This window comes from Carassius carassius, chromosome 18 (genome assembly GCF_963082965.1).
Source record: "Carassius carassius chromosome 18, fCarCar2.1, whole genome shotgun sequence".
NCBI classification, from domain to species: Eukaryota; Metazoa; Chordata; class Actinopteri; order Cypriniformes; family Cyprinidae; genus Carassius; species Carassius carassius.
Genome location: NC_081772.1, coordinates 7,318,727 through 7,342,659, shown reverse-complemented (window position 1 = coordinate 7,342,659; position 23,933 = coordinate 7,318,727). Strand labels below are relative to the sequence as shown.

At 36.6% G+C, this 23,933-nt stretch overlaps 1 protein-coding gene across 1 annotated transcript; it reads left to right on the top strand.

Annotated features, from left to right (window-relative positions):
• Window positions 1-448: 448 nt before the first annotated feature.
• Window positions 449-23,933, top strand: LOC132092242 (EH domain-containing protein 3-like). The gene is made up of 6 exons (XM_059498405.1): window positions 449-1,173; window positions 4,812-4,988; window positions 7,109-7,206; window positions 19,153-19,565; window positions 22,198-22,362; window positions 22,802-23,933. Exons 1-6 carry the CDS (start codon window positions 947-949, stop codon window positions 23,327-23,329), a joined length of 1,608 nt encoding a protein of 535 aa, XP_059354388.1. The 5' UTR covers window positions 449-946; the 3' UTR covers window positions 23,330-23,933.

Genomic DNA, 23,933 nt, shown 5'->3' with positions numbered 1-23,933 from the left:
TTTGGATATGTTGGATTTCTCAAATATTAATATATATAGGCATGTTGATACATTACTTGCCTTTTACTTTTAGAGATTAAAAACTATTCTTTTAATTTTGCTGTTGATCTATGAAGCAAACTGGTTGGTAAGAAAGGGGGCATTTTACCCCACCTTGGGGGGCGTTTTACCCCACCGCTGGGGCAAAACGCCCCCTTTGTACAAAAAAATATTTTCAGTCAAAATGCTAATTAATTATGAAGGCTGAGCAATTTTAATATTTGGTGAATAATTCCTGCCATAGTCACTCAAAACCGGGATGGCAATTCTAGTCACATTCATGTTTTGTTTCACTATAATGTCACATTTTCCTTAACGGGGGCGTTTTCAACCATCACCATCCGCTAACAGTGGCGCTGCATCCCTGACTGGAGCTCTTGTGTTCTGGGTGGGGCTTTGCCAGGGGCATTTCCTCTAGCATCGGGTTTCTCCAGCGCACTGGTATTTAAATCTGCTGCACTGGGAAAAAGCCTGTGGACGCCTGTCATCGTGAGTGAATCTGCTCTACTGGAGGATTTGGCACTCGTTTTCTTTCAAAATAGAAATTGTATCTCTTGCATTTGCTCCGTAATACATTGTAGCTTCTAGCGGCGCGCGCTTTTATTCCAACAAGCCTGAATGAAAGGCTGCGTGTTTGGCCATGTTTTCAACCGTAACATTTAAGCAGAATATTATATAATGCGTCATTATCATTTTGTAATTATGGTTTAGTCATTTGTGCCTTTTGTGTCGTGAGTGGCCTATAGAGACAAGGGGACCGTTTCAATGGACTCTTAAAAAACATCGACGTCAGTTCAAATCCATTCATTTGAATAGGTCTTCGGCTCGTTTGTGCATATTGTGAAATAATAATACAAGGGGGAAAAACAGATATATCGTCTACGGTTGCCTATACTCGAGTTGCATCATGTTCAGCTGGTTGGGTACCGATGACAGGAGGAAGAAAGATCCAGAAGTCTTCCAGACTGTCAGTGAAGGACTCAAGAAGCTTTACAAAACCAAACTGCTCCCACTGGAGGAACACTACAAATTCCACGAGTTTCACTCACCCGCTTTGGAGGATGCAGATTTTGACAATAAGCCAATGGTACTCCTGGTGGGACAGTATTCCACTGGCAAAACCAGCTTCATAAGGTAAGATGGAGTTTTGGCTCCTGTAAAACAATTTCTGGTGTCCTGAGCCCTTTTAAGACACCAGTCAGGAAACTTTGTTTAAGAAATTTATTATAATTGTAATAAATTATACATTACATGCTGAAACATTATATAATGCGTCACACTTATTGTGTGATGTGTGTGTGTGTGTATATATATATTTATATATATATATATATATATATATATATATATATATATATATATACACACACACACACACACACACACACACATATAAATATATATTCACCTTATGTAATACTTTTGGTAATTTCTAACTATTTTAATGTGCATTAAGTAATTATGCTTTAATTAGTATTTAATGTAATATTAATGTTATTCATGATAATGTGTTATAATATAATAATAATAATAAGACTGTGAGAAGCTCTCGACAATAGAGCATTTCAATAAATTCTCACAATATTCTCCTGTTTATGATTTATTAAAATAGTCAAAAACAATCTCTTTAGTATGTTGTATATCTGAAAAACAATCACATTTGTAACACCTAAAAAACAGATTTGGAAGTTCCATGTGAGATTCCTCACAATCCTACAGGATTGTTAATGGCTCCTTGTCAGTTCACCTGGAGGACTTCTTTATATTGAGAGAACACGTGTAAACGTTATCAATGCAAGACTGATTCATCTGTTGGAGAAGCATGTAAATAGATTAAAAAGTAATTGACGGGAAGTTTTAAGCGAAACTAATTCATGACTTCTGTGCTTCAGATATCAATAATCTGTTTACATGAGAACCTAATTTCTGTGTTCATTGAATACAGATCTTGATATTACATGCTAAACAAAGTCCTTAACATAGTACTATAATTTTAGCTTTGACAGAGATGGTTACCTTGTGAACAGACTAGGCCTGGTTCCAGCTCTAAGATGTATCTGTATGACACAATGCTGTGGTGTGGTGGTTGTCTGCGGGGTGATTTAAGGTTTATGGGTCTACAGTGGATCAAGATTAAAGGCAACAGACTGCTTAAGATCACCAGGCAACCAGAGACACTTCCAACGACTCCAGAATTGCCATAGTAACTTGTCACTAATAGGGTCCAGAATGTAGAAAAGTTAAGAGATGTAAATGGAGATGGAGACATACCAGATATCCTTTTTAGAAGGACTCATGTGGTCATTTAAAAATTTTTTAAGACTAACCTGAACTTTATTCTGAATTCATTGCTAAGTTGTAGATATATTAGCAATTTCATTAAGCAAGCTTTTTTTTTATTTGAGACTACTTTATTCTAACTCTGAAATTACACTAATTACGAGGTTTTTATTATTATTGTTTATTAAAAAAGCACTGGAGCACTGAAGATATGTTTTTCTAGATTTTTCCAGTCTGCATTGGATTCAGTGTGCAGTTAGCTACTTTTTTGTTTATTATTCAGCAAGGATGCATTAAAAGTATTAAAAAATTGACAGAAAAGATCTTTGCAATACTATATATATATATATATATATATATATATATATATATATATATATATATATATATATATATATATATATATAGATAGATAGATAGATAGATAGATAGATAGATATATATAGATAGATATAGATGTGTGTGTGTGTGTGTGTGTGTGTGTATTTTCCACACAAATATTGAGATGCTTAATAACAATGATTATTTCTTGAGCATCAAATCAGCTTATTAAAATGATTTCTGAAGGATCATGTGACACTGAAGACTGGAGTTATGGCTGCTGAAAATTCAGCTTTGTCATCACAGGAATAAATGAAAATTTAAAATATTAAAATAGAAAACATTTAATCTTTCACAATATTACTGTTTTTACTGTATTTTTCATGAAGTAAATGGAGTGTAAAAAAAAAAGGTAAAAATTTTTACCATCCCCAAACATCTGAACAACAGTCTATGTATTTTTAATTCTTTAATGTCATTAAATGTCATGCCATTTGGCTGTAGTTACTTCACAATCATATTATTTTGGGATTTTTTGAGTAACTGAGCTGTGTTTTTGCTTGAGGTGAGTGTAAAATGTGAGAGTGAGGTGTTGTCCTAGCAATAACAAATGTGCCTCCTCATTTTCGCTCTGGCTCTCTTTCCTCCTGTGCATTATTCATCAGGGTCATGAGAGCCTCAGTGGACACAGTGGCTATTCTGCTGATGGAACACATAACTATGAAAGTAAATAAGCTCAGCTTTCTATGTGTGCTTCCTGAATGTGAGAGCCCATGAAACACTTCATTATAATGTCGGGGCAATTTCAAACTTAACATGGAATTTTTTCAACATTGTCACATAATACAAAAGCTTGGCTCATGACTGCTTTTCACTTTTTTTAAAAAGAGCTGAAGACACTCATGTCCAGTTATTTTGTCAATGCAAAATGAAGTGCACTTTTAACAGTGAGATGTGAGAGAAATCATTCTAGCTGACCAATTCAAATGCTCAAATGAACTTGTCACATATTATTTCATTCCTACATCCACCACTGTAGGTCCTGGGGTTTTGTAACTGTTTTGTGAGCAGCCATTACTCCATTCTTCACTGTCACTGAAATGGAATGGAAATCACTGGAATGATTGTAAGAGTGGGTTAGAGAAAGCAACCGATAACTTCCTCTGTGTTAGATATATTGGCCATGGCAAAACATCCTATTGTAAATGACACCAGTGTCCTGTTTACACTTTTGTGTTACTGACATAAACTGCAGCTAATAAGTTCTCCGTTGAAGCCAAGTGTCCCGAAGTTGCTCATACTGTCATTTTGACCTGCTCTGTATTCCCAACAGTCTCAGTGCAGTCACATGTCCACAGCAGGGTCTGTTTGAATGTCTCTGTGCTGAGAAGAGTAAACATTATCTTAACAAACTCACATTCTCCATTAAAGTGTGATCTTAACACTGTTCCTTTTAACAGCAGTAGAAATCATCTGAATCATGATGTGAACATAGTCTTACAAGCTAAATTCAGAAATCATTCTGATATATTGATTTTGTGCTTAAGATTTTTGTGGAAACTGACTGTGACGCATTTTTTCCAGGATTCATTGACAAACAGAAAGTTCAAAACATTTATTTGAAATGCACATTTATGTTGCTTTATAAATGTCTTTACTTTAACTTTTGAGCAATCATAACAGTATTAATTTCAAAAAATAAAAATAAAAAAAGATTACAACACATGAGGCATCCATTACAGGGATGGACACCAAAGAGTGGATAAACATGTTCCAAACATCTGAAGATGAAGGAATTTTTTATTTATAGTAATTTTATACTTTTTTTTAAATAAACTAAACGTTAAAAACATTTGACAAATCTAAAAATGATTACATAAAATTATCAAGACATATTTAAGATCCTTTATTTTCAAACGACTAACTTACTAACTTATAACTAACAAAATTATGTAGAAAATTAAAAAGGAGCTTTTTTACATGTTCTTGGACTCTATATGTAAAAATGCTAGATATATATTGAATACACAGTATTTTTTAACTGAAACTATTTTAGATAACCAAACTTTCTCAAATCCTCATCATAGTTGTTATATTTTACACATGCTAATCACCATTACAAGTGTTTGCAGGCATCTAAATGCATTTGTGCGTGCATTTATTTTTTATAGATATCTTCTGGAGCAGGACTTCCCTGGTATGCGGATCGGTCCAGAACCAACAACTGACTCCTTCATTGCAGTGATGCACGGCACCATGGAGGGACTAATACCAGGAAACGCTCTGGTAGTGGATCCCAAAAAACCCTTTCGGAAACTCAACGCCTTTGGCAATGCCTTCCTTAACAGGTGGGATTAAAACAACGATAAAACAGTGTGTTTTGTTTTAGTTCTTGTGTTTATTGAAATGGACATGTTTAAATCTTTAGTCTGGGCAGAGGTTTGCATCTGTAACATGGTCTTCCTTATCTTATAATGATATCACAGAGTGGGGCTGGCAACATTCCTTCTCTTGAAGGGAGAGTCGTGGCCTAATGGTTAGAGAGTTGGACTCGCAATCGAAGGGTTGTGAGTTCGAGTCCCGGGCTGGCAGGAATTGTGGGTGGGGGGAGTGCATGTACAGTGTTCTCTCCACCCTCAGTACCACGACTTAGGTGCCCTTGAGCAAGGCATCGAACCCCCAACTGCTCCCCGGGTGCTGCAGCATAAATGGCTGCCCACTGCTCTGTGTGTGTGTGTGTGTGTGTGTGTGTGTGTGTGTGTGTGTGTGTGTGTGTGTGCGCGCACGCACGCACACACACACACACACTTCGGATGGGTTAAATGCAGAGCACGAATTCTGAGTATGAGTCACCATACTTGGCTGAATGTCACGTCACTTTCACTTTTGATTGAGTTTCCTCGTGTTGTCTGATCCACTGACCTCCTGTCATGTGAATGTGATAAGAGCACATCATACCATCAAGTTTACCAGCATATTATGAAACAGGCTGTAATTCACAGTCTTAAAATTACACAATGACAGAGTAACATTCCTTTATAAAACCTCCAAGTGATGCAATCGAATGCATGTAGTCTATGTAGTCTGATGGTTTGGCAAACTTGTTGTGCAAATCAACAGAAACGCTTGAGAAAATTGTCTCTTTGCCTTTTGCAATCGCAAAGCCTGCATATTTATTTTAAATATTTCTCATGTAATTCTGTCAGAAGAGCAGCAACATGCACTTTAAAGGAAAAGTGCACCCAGAACCACAAGTACTGTCATTATTTACCCTCATTTATCCTCATGTTGTTCCAAACCTGTATGACTTCTTGTTCTTCTGTAAAACACAAGAAAATATCTTGAAGAATGTCCATATTAATGTAAATGAGGGCCACAACAATACTGACCTCCATTTTATGGACAAAAATGGACACTTTGTGTTAAATATTATCCTTTGTGTTCCACACAAAGAAAATAATGACACGATTGTGAGCATATAGTTACAGGATTTTTCATTTTTGGGTGAACCATCATGGAGATAGTAAACATGTTTATGAGCTACTACTTGCCATGCACCCTGTTTGGCTGTGGGTTTATGCATTTTGAAATGCCTGAGACACCTGCCCTGGTTTTCAGATTTATTTAAGTATATCATTTATGAATTCACAAATAGCAGAAGCTCAGTGAGCATGGTGTTGTAGTGCATAGAATTACACATCAAATAATTTGACAATGCAAGCAAAATGGTATTATATATTTATAATTTCTTCAATTAGAATAAAATGTGATTTTGAGTAGTTTCCCATAGTAAATAAAACTTTCCTGCTTGCACTAGCATGTGGTCTGATGTCAGATGTTCTGTAATTGTAATTGCTAGAATGTGCTCTTCAGTGGTTTCAAGTTGTTTGTGTCCAATGTGTTAAAGTAGGGACTGTCAAAAGGAGGATGAATAATATTAGGATAATGTTTCCCTATAGCCTCAGGTCCTTAGTGATTCACTCCAAAACATGACACACATTTTCTGGGCCTAGTTCACACACTAAGCCACAAAAGCCATGGGTACTAGTTTTTGGCTTGTTATTAAAGCATCTCAGAGGAAATTGTTTTCTGAGGCTATAAAAATGTGAAGTCTATCTTGCTTTTTATGTTTTAATATGTCCAGCTTGGTCAAATCACTGTAATGTAAATGGTAACAAAAGAATGATTTATGACACTCTGCTCCATGTCTTCATGCTAACTTACAGTACTACGACTTGATGGTTTTGGAAATTTGGGACTTTATAGCAGTGTGAAATCAGAGAGCATTTCTTCACTCCATGACAAATGTATATTTTCATTTTGAAATAGAGAGAGCAAAGACAACAAGCTCAAATCAAGATTGAAGCATAAGCATGTGGAAACTGCTGGTTAGTGTGCCAGTCATGTTCTTGGAAGATTTCTGCAGTGTCCTTGAGTGTGACTCTGGTTTGTTTGGGCTGGCCCTCAGGTTTGTGTGTGCCCAGCTGCCCAACCCTGTTCTGGAGAGCATCAGTGTGATTGACACCCCAGGAATCCTGAGCGGAGAGAAACAGAGGATCAGCAGAGGTAACTGACTTCCAAAATGCATCAACATGCATGTGCAATGATGAAGAATATCATCTGAATCAGGAGCTATTGATATTTATACAATACCATTCAAAAGATTGTACTGTTTATAAAAGAAGTCTTGTATGCTCATCAAGGCTACAAAAATACAGTAAAAACAGTGTGAGATGGCAATGCTGAATTACTTCTGAATCTGCATCAATTACTTCAGTGTTACATGATCGTTCAGAAATCATTCTAATATGCAGATTTTATGCTCAAGAAATGTATTATCAATTTTGAAATAGTTGTCATTTAATATTTTTGTGGACACCCGGATAAATTTTTTTTAAAGATACTTTGATAAATAGAAAGTTCAAAAGATCATTTATTTGAAACATAATATTTTCAGACAATTCAAAAAACGGTGTATCCTGGCTGAATAAAAGTATAACTTGCTGACCCCAAAGTCACAGAATGTTTTCCAAGTACAACAGCATTAGGGCTGCACGATATTGGGAAAAAATGACATTGCGATATTTTATTTTTCTGCGATATGTATTGCGATATGAAATCTAATCAAATTTTTTCTTACAAACAAAAATGGGGTGAGCACACTTACATTCTCATTTTAAACATCGACACCATCATGTCAATTGATTAATTTGCACGAGGGAGAGAGAGCAACCCTCTCTCTCTCTCTCGCGCTCGCTCTCTCTCGCACGCTCTCTCTTTTTTTCTCTCTATCTCTCTTTCGCACACTCACTCTCTCTCTCTCTCTCTCTGCCCTGTTAAACTGACAGGACTTAAAAACACATGCTTAATGTGTTTGATAAACATGATAAACTTTCACTCTATGATGGTTAAGCTGTGCAATTAATCCGTGAATCACATTCGTCAAGGGCCGGGGAGCAGCTGGCCCTTACAGTTAATGAATAACGGATCAACTACGACAGCCTACATCGCACATCCTGCGATGTGACTATCGTGGATTCGTACATCGCGATATCGATGCTTAAACGACACATTGTCCAGCCCTAAACTGCATAACAAGATCATGTGATCTCAAATTCAAATTTGAATGCTAGCTCTTGTTCCTTGTGGCATGTGGAAACTAGTTCACTTGATCGCTATGTTGAAAAAAAGCAATTATAATTTTTTCATGATGTTTTCGTCATTTTATAATGGAAAGCAACACTGTTGGTGTGTTGTGTAACTGGAGTTTCAGTCTGTTTTTAATTTTGATGTGTTGTAAGTCTGTGTTGAGTATGAAGAGGGAAGAGGCTTTATCAAGAAAGGCTTGAAAACCTTAAGAACATATACAATGCATTAAATTGTGTTTATAGTGTTACAATTTTTTCAGCTATAACTGTATTTGTATCAAAGGATGATGGGTGTGTGCTTGTTTTTTATTCTCTGGTTTGCTACTTAATGCTTAGTAATGGATATTTACGGCAGATATTTTGTAACTTGTTTGGTTCAAGTAGATTTTTTTTAATAAGCTTTGACTCTTAAGCCTAGCGTATGCATACTTTTCCCACCTGCCATTACATTTCATGCATGACTGAGCATTCTAGACTTTCATTTAAAAAATGTTGTGACATTCAGTGTTCAGTGATATAAAAGTTACTGTACAAAGTCACTTCTGGTTGAATTACTGTACTGATGCCCATGTAACACTAAGCTTGTTTAGCCCATGGTTACTTCATCACTCATTCAGAAAAGTCCATTGCAGCTGAGCGGCCCATAGTATTACTGCTGGGCTTCCTGGCATCAGCGCTTTTCATATCACAGACCGGATTGATACGGCCCGAAGATTAGACACTCATGTTTCTGAGGCCAGAGCCAAGAGCTAGGCTCTCCAAAGTCCTCTGTGATTTCAGAGGACAAATATTTAGTAGCTCTTGTTTGCGCTGAAAGCAGTAAATGTAGGTTTAGAGGGAAGCACTTTAATTTGGCAGTAAAATTAGTCGTCATCTGATACTAGAGCCTCTGTTGAAAACAAAGTGTGTGTAATTTCTGTGCATCAAATAGATACACACTGGAGTACTAGTATATACATTCAATACAGCCTATAATTGTATTGTATTATGTGCAACAGTATGCATTATGTAATTGTACTCATGTCAAAAACTAGAATGCTACAGTGACCAAGTGACTTTGGTGTGTGATACTCTATGGCTGTGTAGCTTTGGCTTTAATGAGCCATTGATCGCAGTGAACATGTTGTTTGTGAGCTTTCAAAGTTTTCATTGAACTGTGGATTTAGTCATTTGGGTTGTTCACACACATGAGTGCAGAGCAATTTCAGTTTCATGACAACTAATGGCACCTTCACATCAAACTTCATTCTGCTAATCTCATAACAATAGCCTTGTAGTATTTAGCATTCTTTCTTCCTGTTTGAATACTGCATCTAAGCATGTGCTGCTACAATGGTTATTTCATTCTCTCACCGTCTATCTCTCCTTTAGGGTTGGGAATTGAGAACTGGTTCATTTATATATATATATATATAAAATATTTATATATATAAAATCTGGGATTCAGAGTCAATTAAATTAAATGAAACCTGGAAATAACGCTTTAGGTGTGTGTGTGTGTGTGTGTGTGTGTGTGTGTGTGTGTGTGTGTGTGTGTGTGTGTGTGTGTGTGTGTGTGTGTGTGTGTGTGTGTGTGTGTGTGTGTGTGTGTGTGTGTGTGTGTGTGTGTGTGAGTGAGTGACTGAGTGTATGTATGTATGTACAGTATGTATGTATATATAAGATTCAACAATAATAAACTAATCTTTTTCAGTTCTACCTACTAAATATTTTTAGGCTAGTAATATAATTTGTAATGGGATAATGTGTCAAAAGTGCAAAATCAAAGCATTTTTACTTCTTTTAGACTTTTGGGCCTCATTGTACATGTAAAAAACATTTACACATTACACCTTTTTTATGTTTTTAGTCTCTAATGCTCACCAATGCTGCATTTATTTGAACAAAAATACAGTAAATACAGTAATATTGTGAAATATTATGAAATAAAATAAATCTCTTCTATTTTATTATTATATTTTTAGAGAAAACATTATACCCTTTTCAGGATTCTTTGATGAATACAAGGTTTGACTTTATTTAAAATATAAATTTTGCAACATTATAGTTGTATTTACTCTCACCTTTGGCCACTTTAATGCATCCTTGCTGAATAAAAGTATTGGATTCTTTAAAAAAAAGAAACTCTTACCCAGTCCTTTAAATGATAATGTCAGATAGATTCTTCCTGTCAGATGGACAGAGTGGATGGTTTTTGACTAAAATAAGATGCATTATCTACCAGACTGTACACCAAATTTTTATATGTAATCATAATTTGGCTAGTTGAGATTAACTGCATTATCTACAGTATCACTGCAGTAACCGGATCGATCTGAAGCTGTAGTATTTAGATCATCACCAACATTGAGAGACGGTTCCCCACCCAGATCACTCCATTAATAATATCTATACAGTTCTGACACCCATCAGCACTTTTTCATGCATCCATTACAAGGACAGCATCTCACAGAAAGCATCCTTACAAACGGCTTTGTCTGACAAACATCAACACATCTCTCTCTCTCTCTCTCTCTCTCTCTCTCTCTCTCTCTCTCTCTCTCTCTCTCTCTCTCAATCTCTCTCTCTCTTTCTCTCTCTCTCTCTCTCTCTATATATATATATATATATATATATATACACTCACCTAAAGTATTATTAGGAACACCATACTAATACTGTGTTTGACCCCCTTTCGCCTTCAGAACTGCCTTAACCCTTGTGGATTGTTCAAATTCACTACCCTTTTGAGTTGTTCGGGATGAAAACATCCACTCAATTAAACTGCTGTAAAAATGTATCAGATTCATTTTTTTTTTTTCTATTTTTTTTTTTGCATAAATCTGTTAATCAACCTCAGTCCTGATCAAAACTACAAAATGTGTTTTAAAAAATCCAAGATTTTAACTCTTTAATTGCCAAGTTCATAAATGATGTCACTGATTTGGGGGAAAAACACACAAAATGACTTATTTTCAATATAAAAGTAATTGTGGCTGGATTTTTTTTTTTACTTTTTATAACAGTCTTGGGCATGTCAAAGATTAGTAGCAACATTGGCTTTGATGCATTTTTAGTTTTTGTGCAACATTAGATTTAATTTTTTTCTCCCTAATTTGTTGTTAGTGTCTGTTTTTGCCCCATTGACTTCCATTATAACGACATTTTTTGATTGCAAAGCCATGACACCATGTAATCATGCATTCTTGATTGTTTGTGGTTTTCACTTTTGGGAAGAGGTAAAATTTGTTAATTTTACAGTTGATCACTAGGTGGGACCATTAACCCTTTAGATAGGCCTGTGCAAAAAAGGCTTAGTTTCTGGCTTGTATATGGAGTTATATGGAGTATAACAGCATATTATATTGAGTGTTTATGTGTGTGTGTGTGAGAAAGGGAGAGTGTGTGTGAGAGAGACCTTTGCGCACTTACCTTAATGTATTTCAGAAAATCACAATGTACACCTCAGCTCTTAGAACTACATGGAGTAAACAAAAGTGTATTTATGCACCTGCTGCCTTTTAATGGTGGTGAAAGTATTCGGTTTGTTAAGTGATGACGTAAGAAGTGCTCACAGCGTCCCAAACACAAAAAAATTAATATATATTACTATATATTTTACTTTATATTTATATTTTCATTGTCTGGCTATCTGGTACTTCGGTATGGAGTTAAAGGTTTTTATTATATATTAAAAAAAAAACTTTTTATTTTATTATATATTATAACTTTTTCGCTAGTATTCTATCACATTGTGAGTTTATATTAGCACCTTTTGTTGTTTTCTCGTGATAACTGATAGAGCGTTTGGACAAGTGACGTCAGACTTAACAAGCGAATAGACTAAACAAAAGCAAAGTACGTGGATTTAAACACTTGCATGCTATCGTGCTGGATATTTAATGGTGAGAAGAGCAGCAAGCAACACGAGAAAGGGCTTGACTTGTACCAAAGTTTTAGAAATGATTATGTAGCGTGACCCCTCCAGCGAGCTGCAGCTTATTTGAAGTTGGTATTGCATTTTGGTTCATAATACATTATGTTCATAAATTTGATGCAAAGTAGATTTTTTTACAGGATTTTAAGGTTTTAAACTGGCTTTACCATCAAGAAAAGAGGAGCATTTCACATATAGGCCATCTGTACTTTTCACCATCAAAAGGAAGCAAGTGCATAAGCACACTTCTTTTTTTATTGTTTACTCCATGTAGTTCTGAGAGCATGAGGTACATATTTAGATTTTTTCAGATACTGTACATCAAGGTAAGTGCACAAAGGTCTCTCTCACACCCTCTCTTTCTCTCTCTCTCATCTATCACACACACACACTATAATTTGCTATTATACTCCATATAACTCCATACAAGCCAGAAACTAAGCCTTTTTTGCACAGGCCTATCTAAAGGGTTAATGGTCCCACCTAGTGATCAACTGTAAAAAATAACAAATGTTACCTCTTCGCAACAGGGAAAACCACCAACAATCAAGAATCTCACACACACACAAACACCATAATTTGCTGTTATACTCCATATAACTCCATATACAAGCCAGAAACCAAGCCTTTTTTTGCACAGGCCTATTTAAAGGGTTAATGGTCCCACCTAGTGATCAACTGTAAAAATACATTTTTTTACCTCTTCCCAAAAGTGAAAACCACAAACAATCAAGAAAGCATGATTATATGGTGTCATGGCTTTGCAATCAAAAAATGTCGTTATAATGGAAGTCAATGGGGCAAAAACAGCCACCAACAACAAATTAGGGAGAAAAAATGTAAATCTAATGCTGCACAAAAACTAACAATGCATCAAAGCCAATCTTGTTACTAATCTTTGACATGCCCAAGACTGTGATAAAAGGTAAAAAAAAATCCAGTCCACAATCACTTTTTATATTGAAAATATGTAATTTTGTGTGTGTTTTTCCCAAATCAGTGACATCATTTATGAACTTGGTAATTAAAAAGTTAAAATCTTGGAATTTTTTAAAAAATTTGGTAGTTTCGATCAGGACTGAGGTTGATTAATAGATTTATGCAAAAAAAATTGAAAAAAAATATGAATCTGATACATTTTTACAGCAGTTTAATTTAGTGGATGTTTTCATCCATGAACACCCCGAAAGGGTAGTGAATTTGCCCACAGTGTACCGTTGAGTTTTTGAAAAATTTCAAAGCATTTTCCCAAAATATGGACCAAAATAAGATTTGTCACCAAAAATCATTCCATTAGCTCAAACACAGAGAAAGTTGTGGCCAAAATAAGACTCAACTTTACCCCCTAGTGGACGAAAACGTCCCCAACAACGCACAAGGGTTAATTCTACGTGGCATTGATTTAACAAGGTGCTGAAAGCATTCTTTAGAAATGTTGGCCCATATTTATAGGATAGCATCTTGCAGTTGATGGAGATTTGTGGGATGCACATCCAGGGCACGAAGCTCCTGTTTTACCACACCACACCAACACCACGTTGAAATCTGGTGAATGTGGGGGCCATTTTAGTACATTAAACTCATTGTCATGTTCAAGAAACCAATTTGAAATGATTCGAGCTTTGTGACATGGTGCATTATCCTGCTGGAAGTAGCCATCAGAGGATGGGTACATGGTGGTCATAAAGGGATGGACATGGTCAGAAACAATGCTCAGGTAGGCCCAATAGGTACTAAGGGGCCTAAAGTGTGCCAAGAAAACATCCCCCACATCATTACACCACCACCAGCAGCCTGCACAGTGGTAACAAGGCATGATGGATCCATGTTCTCATTCTGTTTACGCCAAATTCTGACTCTACCATCTGAATGACCCAACAGAAATCGAGACTCATCAGACCAGGCAACATTTTTCCAGTCTTCAACTGTCCAATTTTGGTGAGCTCGTGCAAATTGTAGCCTCTTTTTCCTATTTGTAGTGGAGATGAGTGGTACCCGGTGGGGTCTTCTGCTGTTGTAGCCCATCCGCCTCAAGGTTGTGCATGTTGTGGCTTCACAAATGCTTTGCTGCATACCTTGGTTGTAACGAGTGGTTATTTCAGTCAAAGTTACTCTTCTATCAGATTGAATCAGTCGGCCCATTCACCTCTGACCTCTAGCATCAACAAGGCATTTTCGCCCACAGGACTGCCGCATATTGGATGTTTTTCTTTTTTCACACCATAAATCCTAGAAATGGTTGTGCTTGAAAATCCCAGTAACTGAGCAGATTATGAAATACTCAGACCGGCCCATCTTGCACCAACAACCATGCCACGCTCAAAATTGCTTAAATCACCTTTCTTTCCCATTCTGACATTCAGTTTGGAGTTCAGGAGATTGTCTTTACCAGGACCACACCCCTAAATGCATTGAAGCAACTGCCATGTGATTAGTTGAAGTAGCATGCCGTGTTAAATAACGCCTCGGCTCTGAACCACATAAAGTTCAAAACCACAAACCTGCTGCTGTTTGTTATTAATTGGAAAAGGGTTATGCTCAGATTGCAACATTACGTTGAAACACCTTAGCTATATTTAATTGAAATGAAAAAGTCTTAACTGTTAGTGCTTTTGACAAGAAAGCCTACTGACAAGGCTATTGACTTATTGAATCATGAATATTCTGTATTAATCTTGGTGTGAATATTTTGTATTTGTTATTTGGTCAAAATCAGAGTTGGTGTAAATAGACATTTTAGGATCTGAAAATATGTATTTATTTGCATTGTGTGCAAGACAACACATACAATACAACTAGTGTAGTCTGATTCACAAATTAAAGTCAGGGTAGGTAAAAAATTTATAAAAAACTTCTTTTCCAAATTTGTTTAAACTTTATTTATATATCAATACATAATTAAAATGTAAGTACTCTGAAAAAGAAAGTATAAAAATCGAGTGTCTGTAGACCTCTCACGACTGTTTTAAAGACAGCTCATTATTTCCATTCACTCCACCCCCTCCCTTCTGGGCTCCTATAGATTATTTATCGTCTCTACTACGGCTCGCTAAGTAATGTTATGTTAGCTATATTACGCAGCTACGTGTGCTAATGACACATGCTTCATGAAAAAATAAACAAAAAAATATGTATGATCAAAATACAAAAAGAAAGATTTACCTGTCCAGCAGAAATAAAGCCATCAAGGAGTCACTTTTCAGCCCCTTGAGTTCCCTCAGTTCTCGCCATCGCTGGAAAGCCACGCCGATATTAACTCACGTTTTATTTCTTTGTTTATCCAAAGACTTTTTGTTCATTACCTTTTTTTTGTACTGTTACTATTTTCCTTTTTTTGCCTGGCTTGCCTTCACTAACTGCATAGGCCGGTACTGTGAATTTTGCTTGCTGTTTCTCTGCCATTGTTTTGGTATTCCTAGGATCCGTGCCTCTTGAATTCCTCAAATCAAACGTGCGCGCGCAAGTGGGCAGGTCATGTGTGGCAAAAGGATGGTTGCGAGAGAGACAGTCGCCTAAGCCAATCCTATGTTTCGTCCCGAATGGAAATAATGAGCTGTGTTTAATACAGATTAAACGGTCTAGAGTCACTTGATTTTTATACTCTTTTTATCAGAGTACTTACATTTTGATTATGCATTGATATATATATAGAAAGTTTAAACAAATTAAGTTGTTTATACATTTTTTACCTACCCCCCAACTACGATAGGCTAAAACTTACAATTCCCTTTTTGGTGAATCAGAAACACAGCATGACCATTAGAGTCCCCATTCCCAGACAAATGAGTTTTTAGTGAAAATTTTGAGTTACCAGTTTAAATCAGTCTGGCAAATTATTTACTAATTAATTAATTATCTAAATTGCAAGACATCTTTTTTTTAATCCATCAGAATGATGCATTTTGTGATTATGGTGTTGATTGTGCATGTTTTTCATTAACATCTTTTTTTAGCATCTTAATCAGTTCAGGGTGTTGCAAAGTGCAAACGCAACACAACATCAACCAAAACCATTTCCTTTTTTTTCATGTTCTTTTATATATCCCTTTTTGTTTTTTTTTCATCAGTTCATACCAGACTGTTTCACTTTCTAGTGCCATGAACTACCTAAACTTTCACTTCTGCCTTCCAGGAAAGAATCAGAGACATTTCTAATTAAAAGTATATTCTTTTTTCCTGTGTTACTGTATTTTACATCTTTGTATCTTTCTCTCCCTATGAACTGTTGCTACAGAAGATGGCTTTGGTTATAGCTTCCTGCATAAATGTCCATATGGAGGTATTGTAGATAATGCCAAACTACTGTTAACACCTGCAGCTTATTACACAAATGAAGTTCCAGCACCGCTCGACCCCAGACGTGCTGTGAAATCATATTAACCCTCAGATCCGTCCCTCTGCAACAATATAATCACAACTGTAATACTGAGCTCAGTTTCACCGCTGTTATTGTCCTGCTCTCAATGACACTGTCTCATGTGTCTGTTACTGTAGATGTTATCTTTCTTAGACCTTTATTGAGTAAGCTAGTCCCAGTCTGAAGTTACAATAATTCTGGATAGAGATCTATAAGTTGTTGAAACGACAAACCAAACTATTACAGATGACAATAAAGCTTCCCCATGTGAAACTGCCAAATCGTAAGGGATGGTCCACCCCATCCCTGTAGGCATGCAATCTTCCTGTGGAAGAAATGGCTGTCTGCCATATTCCATGTCGCTGATTTGAAATATTAACAGACTAATTCCTCCCAGCAGAACTGCCAATTTTGGATATGTACTCCTTTTCAGTCGGGGTCATGCCAAAAAATGCTTGGGTATGAAGGAAGCACACTGACTGTAAATGATGATAAGCTGGATGTTGTTACAGAAGATGTACGTCAGAACAAATAATTAAAAAAAAAGACAGCTAGACTCAACAGCAGAGCCTGGTCAGAATCCTCAATCATTACCTTTCCTCTTTTCAGATGTCTTTCAACTTTACTTTACATTTATATACCGTTTTTTCCAACAGGTGTGTCCAAACTTGTTGAAAAAGTAGATTCCAATAAAATTCCAATTAAAAATCATAATGAATATAGTGTATATATAGTAATAAATAATAGTGTATATAGTAAATAATACTACAATTGATATACTGGTATTGCATTTATCAATAATTTTAATACACTTTTATTCTTACATTTTAGGTTTTCATTTATTTTATTTTATTAAGCTTCAGTGTTGTAATTTTTTGGCTTTTTAAGTTAGTGGTCGACCGATATGTAGCCTAGGCCGATATATCGGCAGATATTTGGCATTTTTCAACTATCGGCATTGGATGATAAGTTTTTTCAGTTTGGCCGATGTATTCAAGGCGGGACTTTTATTTTGATGGTGTGTCAGACTTCAGTATTAAAAAGATTGCTTATATATTATTATTAATAGAAAGGCAAACTTTATAATACTTTCTCACTTGCCGTCAGCATTAAGCAAATATGCATGTATATCATTTAAACAAATCTTCGAATAGCTAGTGAACATTTAATTTCACAATCCTTGCAAACTTAGTCGAATCCATCAGTGAGATCTTGTGAAGTGTGCATTTTTATCCAGCATGATCGCGTGTTCTCTGTGTGATGGTCAGTCCATGTGAATTGAATGCTCTAAACTTTAAACTTGTGATTTCAAATTATGCTGTGCTTTATGTACTTGCCCACTGTCCTATTCATGTCATTTCCACTGTGTGCTGTATGTGAAATTAGTGTTACCCTTGCTTTATTTGAAAAATATGATTCCCAATTAGGGATATGCCAGTATCAAATTTTCCTGTTGCGATTAATTGCTATTGCTTTTATCACGGTATACGTATAATTTTAGTTTTAAAAAGGTGGTCATAATCATTTGCAGTTTATGAGTACTGATAGTTTTCAAGGGTTTTCTTCTGTCTGTGTGAACCTTGTTTTCTCTGGCAAGGTTATGATTTTCTTGTGAGGAGCACATGTTGTCCTATCCGGTTGCTATGGGATAGTATTTTGTCTGTTCCCACTAAAAGCAAAAATTCTGCACAATAACAATCTCCTGTTTAAGCTGGTTCGGACACAACAGTGTGGCTTTTGATTCATTTTAGCAGTATTGCATTGTCATAACCTTTTTCTGTACTCTGTATTATAGCAGCAACACAAATAGATTTGGAGATATCATAACTTGCATTACAAAATTAATTAGACCACAGCATTAGGTTTTTATTTGCAGGATTCTGGCTTTCTTGGCTGAGTTAGCAGTTTACTCCTTCCCAAATCTCAGCAGGTAGAGAGTGTAGTCACCCAGATAATGTAAAAGCTAGTTTTACGCTCCTTCACAAGAGTCTGTTGCCCTTTAAAATAAGAGCCATACTCAAAAACAGCCATTCTTAATCATACAGACATTGCATGCCTGCATCATACATAGGAAAAAATTCTTTATACAAAATTCACCTAAATTCTTCTAAGTACAGCATTTTTAATTATCATGTGAAAAATACTGTATATATTGATGTAGATATTATTATTGTTTAGACTGACTGTTAATATAAATGACATTTGCTAATATTAGTTCATGCATCTAAATACGTCATGTAGTTAAAATAATTCCATAATTCAAAGTAATGCAGCATTGGTTTAAAATGAATCCTCTTGAATGGTTGACCTGCTGTTTTAACTCTGCATCCCTGGAGAGGGAGTGAAGTTGAGCTGCAGAAGCCATTTACTGGCAGACATAAAAACCATAACAAGCCCTAGCATTTTAACGATACTTGGAAGAGAGTCAGCAGCTTCAGTACTGTTGACTGCCAGGTCTGACAAGGTCATTTTGCCCGTTCTGATTGGCTGGCTGCCTCTTTGCTGTCGTGCAAGCATCCATCCGGTGCAAAAGCTTTGTGAACCGTAAATACTGGACAGGATATCACTCTCTTTTCCAATCTCTCATTCAGGCTATGACTTCGCTGCTGTGCTGGAGTGGTTCGCCGAACGCGTGGACCGCATCATTCTGCTGTTTGACGCCCACAAGCTGGACATCTCAGACGAGTTCTCGGAGGTCATCAAGGCCCTCAAGAACCACGAGGACAAGATCCGCGTTGTGCTTAACAAGGCCGACCAGATCGAGACGCAGCAGTTAATGCGCGTCTATGGTGCCCTCATGTGGTCGCTGGGGAAGATTGTCAACACACCTGAGGTGATTCGTGTCTACATCGGCTCTTTTTGGTCGCATCCATTACTGATTCCAGACAATCGCAAACTGTTTGAGGTGGAAGAGAAAGACCTGTTCAAGGATATCCAGTCGCTGCCCCGTAACGCCGCCCTTCGCAAGCTCAACGATCTGATCAAAAGAGCTCGTCTTGCTAAGGTAAAATTCTATTATGTTAGCCTTCGAGATTTGACATGTAGCCTACCAAAAAATGTCCCACCTAGACTGTTAATAAGGTTATATCTACTGTATAAGTTAAAGGGATAGTTCACCCAAAAATTTTATGTTTATCTGCTTACCCCCAGGACATCCAAGATGTAGGTGACTTTGTTTCTTCAGTAGAACACAAACAAAGATTTTTAACTCAAACTGTTGGAGTCTGTCAGTCATATAATGAAAGTGAATGGAAATCACAGTTTTGAGAATCAAAAAACATACATAAAACCAAATTAAACTCTGGCCTGTGATGATACATTAATGTGTAAAGACACAAAACAATCGGTCTGTGCAAGAAACTGAACAGTACTTCACCTCAGTATTTCAGTTTTTTTTTACCTCTGATTTATGGCAATGTCCGAACTGTCCTGAGCACAGTCTCAACAGCCGGCACATGATTTTCTTCTTCTTTCTTTATGGTAGATCACAGACTTATAAGTGCATTACCGCCACCTGTCTCTCAAATGGACCATTGACACTCCTTATTGAGTTTGTTGATGGAGTGTCAATGGTCCATTTGAGAGATAGGTGGCGGTAATGCACTTATAAGTCTGCTATCCGCCGTAAAGCAAGAAGAAGATGCGCAGACTGTTGAAAACGCGTTCAAGACAGTTCGGACATTTAATTTGGTTTTGTTTGTGTATGTTCTTTTTGACTCTCAAAGCCATGATTCCCATTCACTTCCATTATATGACTGACAGACTGCAATGGTTTGAGTTAAAAAGCTTTTTTTGTGTGTGTTCTACTGAAGAAACAAAGTCACCTACATCTTGGATGCCCTGGGGGTAAAATTTTCATTTTTGGATGAATTATCCCTTTAAGACTCTGGAATTGGCATATAAATAAAGGAAGTCATTGTTATTCTTCACTGTTCTTCATTATTCTTCATTGTTATTCTTCAAGTCACTATTATTCTTTCCTCAGAATACAAAACAATAAATCTGAAGAATCTTTTTATGCAGCTCTTTTTCAAACAATATTTCATAGTTACCTTGGCTATGAAAATAAAAAGCAGTCAGCACTGCAAACTCCTTTTGAATACTGAAAAGAGTATGTTCCACAGAAAAAGCCTTTGAAACATCAGACAATAATGACAGAATGTTAATTTTCGGATGAACTAATCGTTTATGTTCCAAACTCCAAAGTCTTGAAAAGTTCTGTACCAAACCACTCCTGAAACCAAAAGCAGGAAACAACTAACAAATTGCTCAGATTTTGGCAGGCAAATTTTGTTAAAAGCAAAACAAGCGCTTATGAATTTTTTGTTGATTTTCAAGGGAAAATATTTAGTGTGTGATTCAGAATAAAAGGTCTCTTTTTCTCCATTTATTTAGTTGAGATGCTGTGAATGCTGTTGTCGTTCCAACATGTTTTTGATGTGGTCCAGCATATAGCTCTAGTATAAAAGTAATAGCAGTGACAGGCCTTTTGTCTGTCTGGTCTTGCAGACTTTGCCCAAGTAATGAGGCTATTTAACAAAACTGTATAGTCTGCTGTTGTGGCTCTGTGAATGGCCCTGATGTTCGCCTGCATTTTTGATCATGATTGAACTCGGACTCATGATTTTTTTTCTCACATAATATTTGCCTCTACAGTAATTTTGAATCCAAGCTTGATTCAGCTATAATTAAGTGATGTTTTTGTATACTGTATATATGTTCTGTATAAAAGATCCAAAGAACATTATGAAGTATCATATATCTCTCTGTCTGTCCCTTTCTTTTTATATACAATAAATGTGAATATGTGTGAATGCATATATTAAACATGCAATTCATACAAGATACTGGTTGTGCAGGTAATCAGCTACATCTTTAAAAATAGACCTAAAAATGCAAAGAAAGCCCTTGCCTTTGACTCAGAGTTCAGATGATTAGTGGGGATTGTAGTGGGACAGAGTAACAGGTGCTTGGATGTTATAAGTTTTAATGAGGATAATACAGCTGGATAAAATAAAAACTGTCCGTCTTCATTTCAGGCTGCAAAACGACAGAATTTGATTATTTATTTTGATTATTTTAAAGAGGGGTATTTTCTATACCCTCTGTATTAAAGAACAATAACATAGGTAGTCAAACATAAAGCTGTCATTTAAAAGGAAACTGAAACACTCTGATGTAATTTCATTTACTTCTGAAACCCTTTATTATCCCATCAGTACAAACTTTGCTCAAAACACATGAGCTGGGCCATAGAGATCCCCTCTGGAAGAGGAAGTGTTGGGGACTGTCAGTGCTGATCTCCAGATCCAGCTGGATGCATTAAAGAAGAACATTTTAGTTCTATCCCTGTCCCTCACCCTGATCATACAGCTGTGCTTCCCCCAAATGTCATCATTTATGCCGTCACCTTCCTTCCGCCCAGGGGCCAAGCAAACAATCATTTATTTAGTAGCTTGTGTATTCTTGCTACTATCCAGCTTCATAATGAATGTTATAACAAATTTGAGTTAAATACAGGGGTCAAAATCTGCATCGTTTATATATTTATATTTTACAATAACATTTAATTCATTTATAAAATTAGGACTTTTGCTCTATAAACTTAAAGGGGCTTTGCTTCTTTGCTCTCACAGGTCCATGCATACATCATTAGCTCCTTGAAAAAAGAGATGCCTACAGTCTTCGGGAAGGACAACAAAAAGAAGGAGCTGATTAACAGCTTGGGCGAGATCTACAGCCGCATTGAGAAGGAGCACCAGATTTCCCCGGGAGACTTCCCTAATCTTAAGAAAATGCAGGTAAGGTCAATTTAGCCAGCAAAGATTGAGGCTGACTCAAGAATGCTTCTAAAGGGTCTTTCAGAGCACATTCCAAATCAGCATAATTTGTCCCACATCAACAAACAGCTATGGAAATTTCTGCTTTGATGTGCCTTTTCTATAGAAAAAAAAGCACAGGAGTAAAAATAGTTTTTAGTGTTTGGATTACTGTTGCTTTTATAAACAGTTCTAAAAACAAATGAATATTGAGAAAATTTGGCTAGTTTGAATGTTTTTTTCTCTGCCAATGAAACTATTTCCAAAAGAAGCCCAGTCATCAACAGCCTGATACAGCCGTTCTGGAACAGAGTTTGTGAAGGGAGTGGAGCTAGTTTACCCTGGAAATATCAACAGATGTTTACAGGATCTTTTGTTACATCCTACAGTGTTTTTTCTTGGTTTCTTTCCCACTGAATAGGAGCAGCTTCATGCACATGATCTGAACAAGTTTCATCCTCTGAAAATTAAGCTATTGGACACCGTGGATGACATGCTTGCCCACGACATCGCCCAGCTTATGGTTCTGGTGCGCCAGGAGGAGACGCAGCACCCTAACCAGGTGGTGAAGGGCGGTGCCTTCGAGGGAACCATGAATGGGCCGTTCGGACACGGTTATGGCGAGGGAGCCGGCGAGGGCATTGATGAAGTCGAATGGGTGGTGGCACGTGACAAACCAATGTATGATGAAATCTTCTACACTCTCTCACCCGTCAATGGAAAAGTGACTGGAGCCAATGCCAAGAAGGAGATGGTGAAGTCCAAGCTGCCAAACACTGTGCTGGGTAAGATCTGGAAACTGGCTGACATTGATAACGATGGGATGCTCGATGACGAGGAGTTCGCCTTGGCCAATCATCTGATCAAGGTCAAACTAGAAGGTCACGAGCTTCCAAGCGAACTGCCCGCTCATCTTGTGCCACCCTCCAAAAGAAAGGTCCCAGAGTAAGATTGGTTTGGAATTGGGATGGATTTTGGGAAAGCATATAGTTTGAATTTAGGTTGCAGCTGAATTAATGATGGCTGGACAGCTGTTATGATTATTATTCTTTGATATGTGTGATTTAAGCTTCACTAGCAAGAATGGATTTAAAAAATGACCCACCTCAACTCTTTTGACTTGTGTTTGTAATTTTTTGTTTAGTTTTATTTTATTTTTCATGAACAAATTGTGCTGTCTACAGTGTCTAAAAATATTTTATATGTGCTTTCAGATTTTAAGTCTTTCAATATCATCTGTGCGGCTGTCATGACTGTAACACAGACATGTTGCGATAAAAGATATTAAATGTAAAAAAGTTAATTTTTCCGATCGCTTGATTTCAATTTCTGTGACAAATTGCTTGCTAGCCTTTCCCACAGTGAAATCTCATTGGTTAAAAAAAAATCTACTGTATGTAATTACATTAAACATTATCTTCTGATCGGTTGTCATTGTGTCTGGTTAGGACACACTAACATTCTTTCACAAATGTATTTCACTTTCACACTCACTTTACACTACTGTTCAAATGTTAAGAGTCAATACGTTGCTTTTGAAGCTATAGTGAAAA

What these genes read in the sequence shown, in the direction of transcription:
- LOC132092242 (XM_059498405.1), top strand. Translation starts at nt 947, where the DNA reads ATGTTCAGCTGGTTGGGTACCGATGACAGGAGGAAGAAAGATCCAGAA. An exon ending in GGCAATGCCTTCCTTAACAG is followed by an intron (nt 4,989 to 7,108) that starts GTGGGATTAAAA and finishes GCTGGCCCTCAG; the next exon opens with GTTTGTGTGTGCCCAGCTGC. An exon ending in GAAACAGAGGATCAGCAGAG is followed by an intron (nt 7,207 to 19,152) that starts GTAACTGACTTC and finishes TCTCTCATTCAG; the next exon opens with GCTATGACTTCGCTGCTGTG.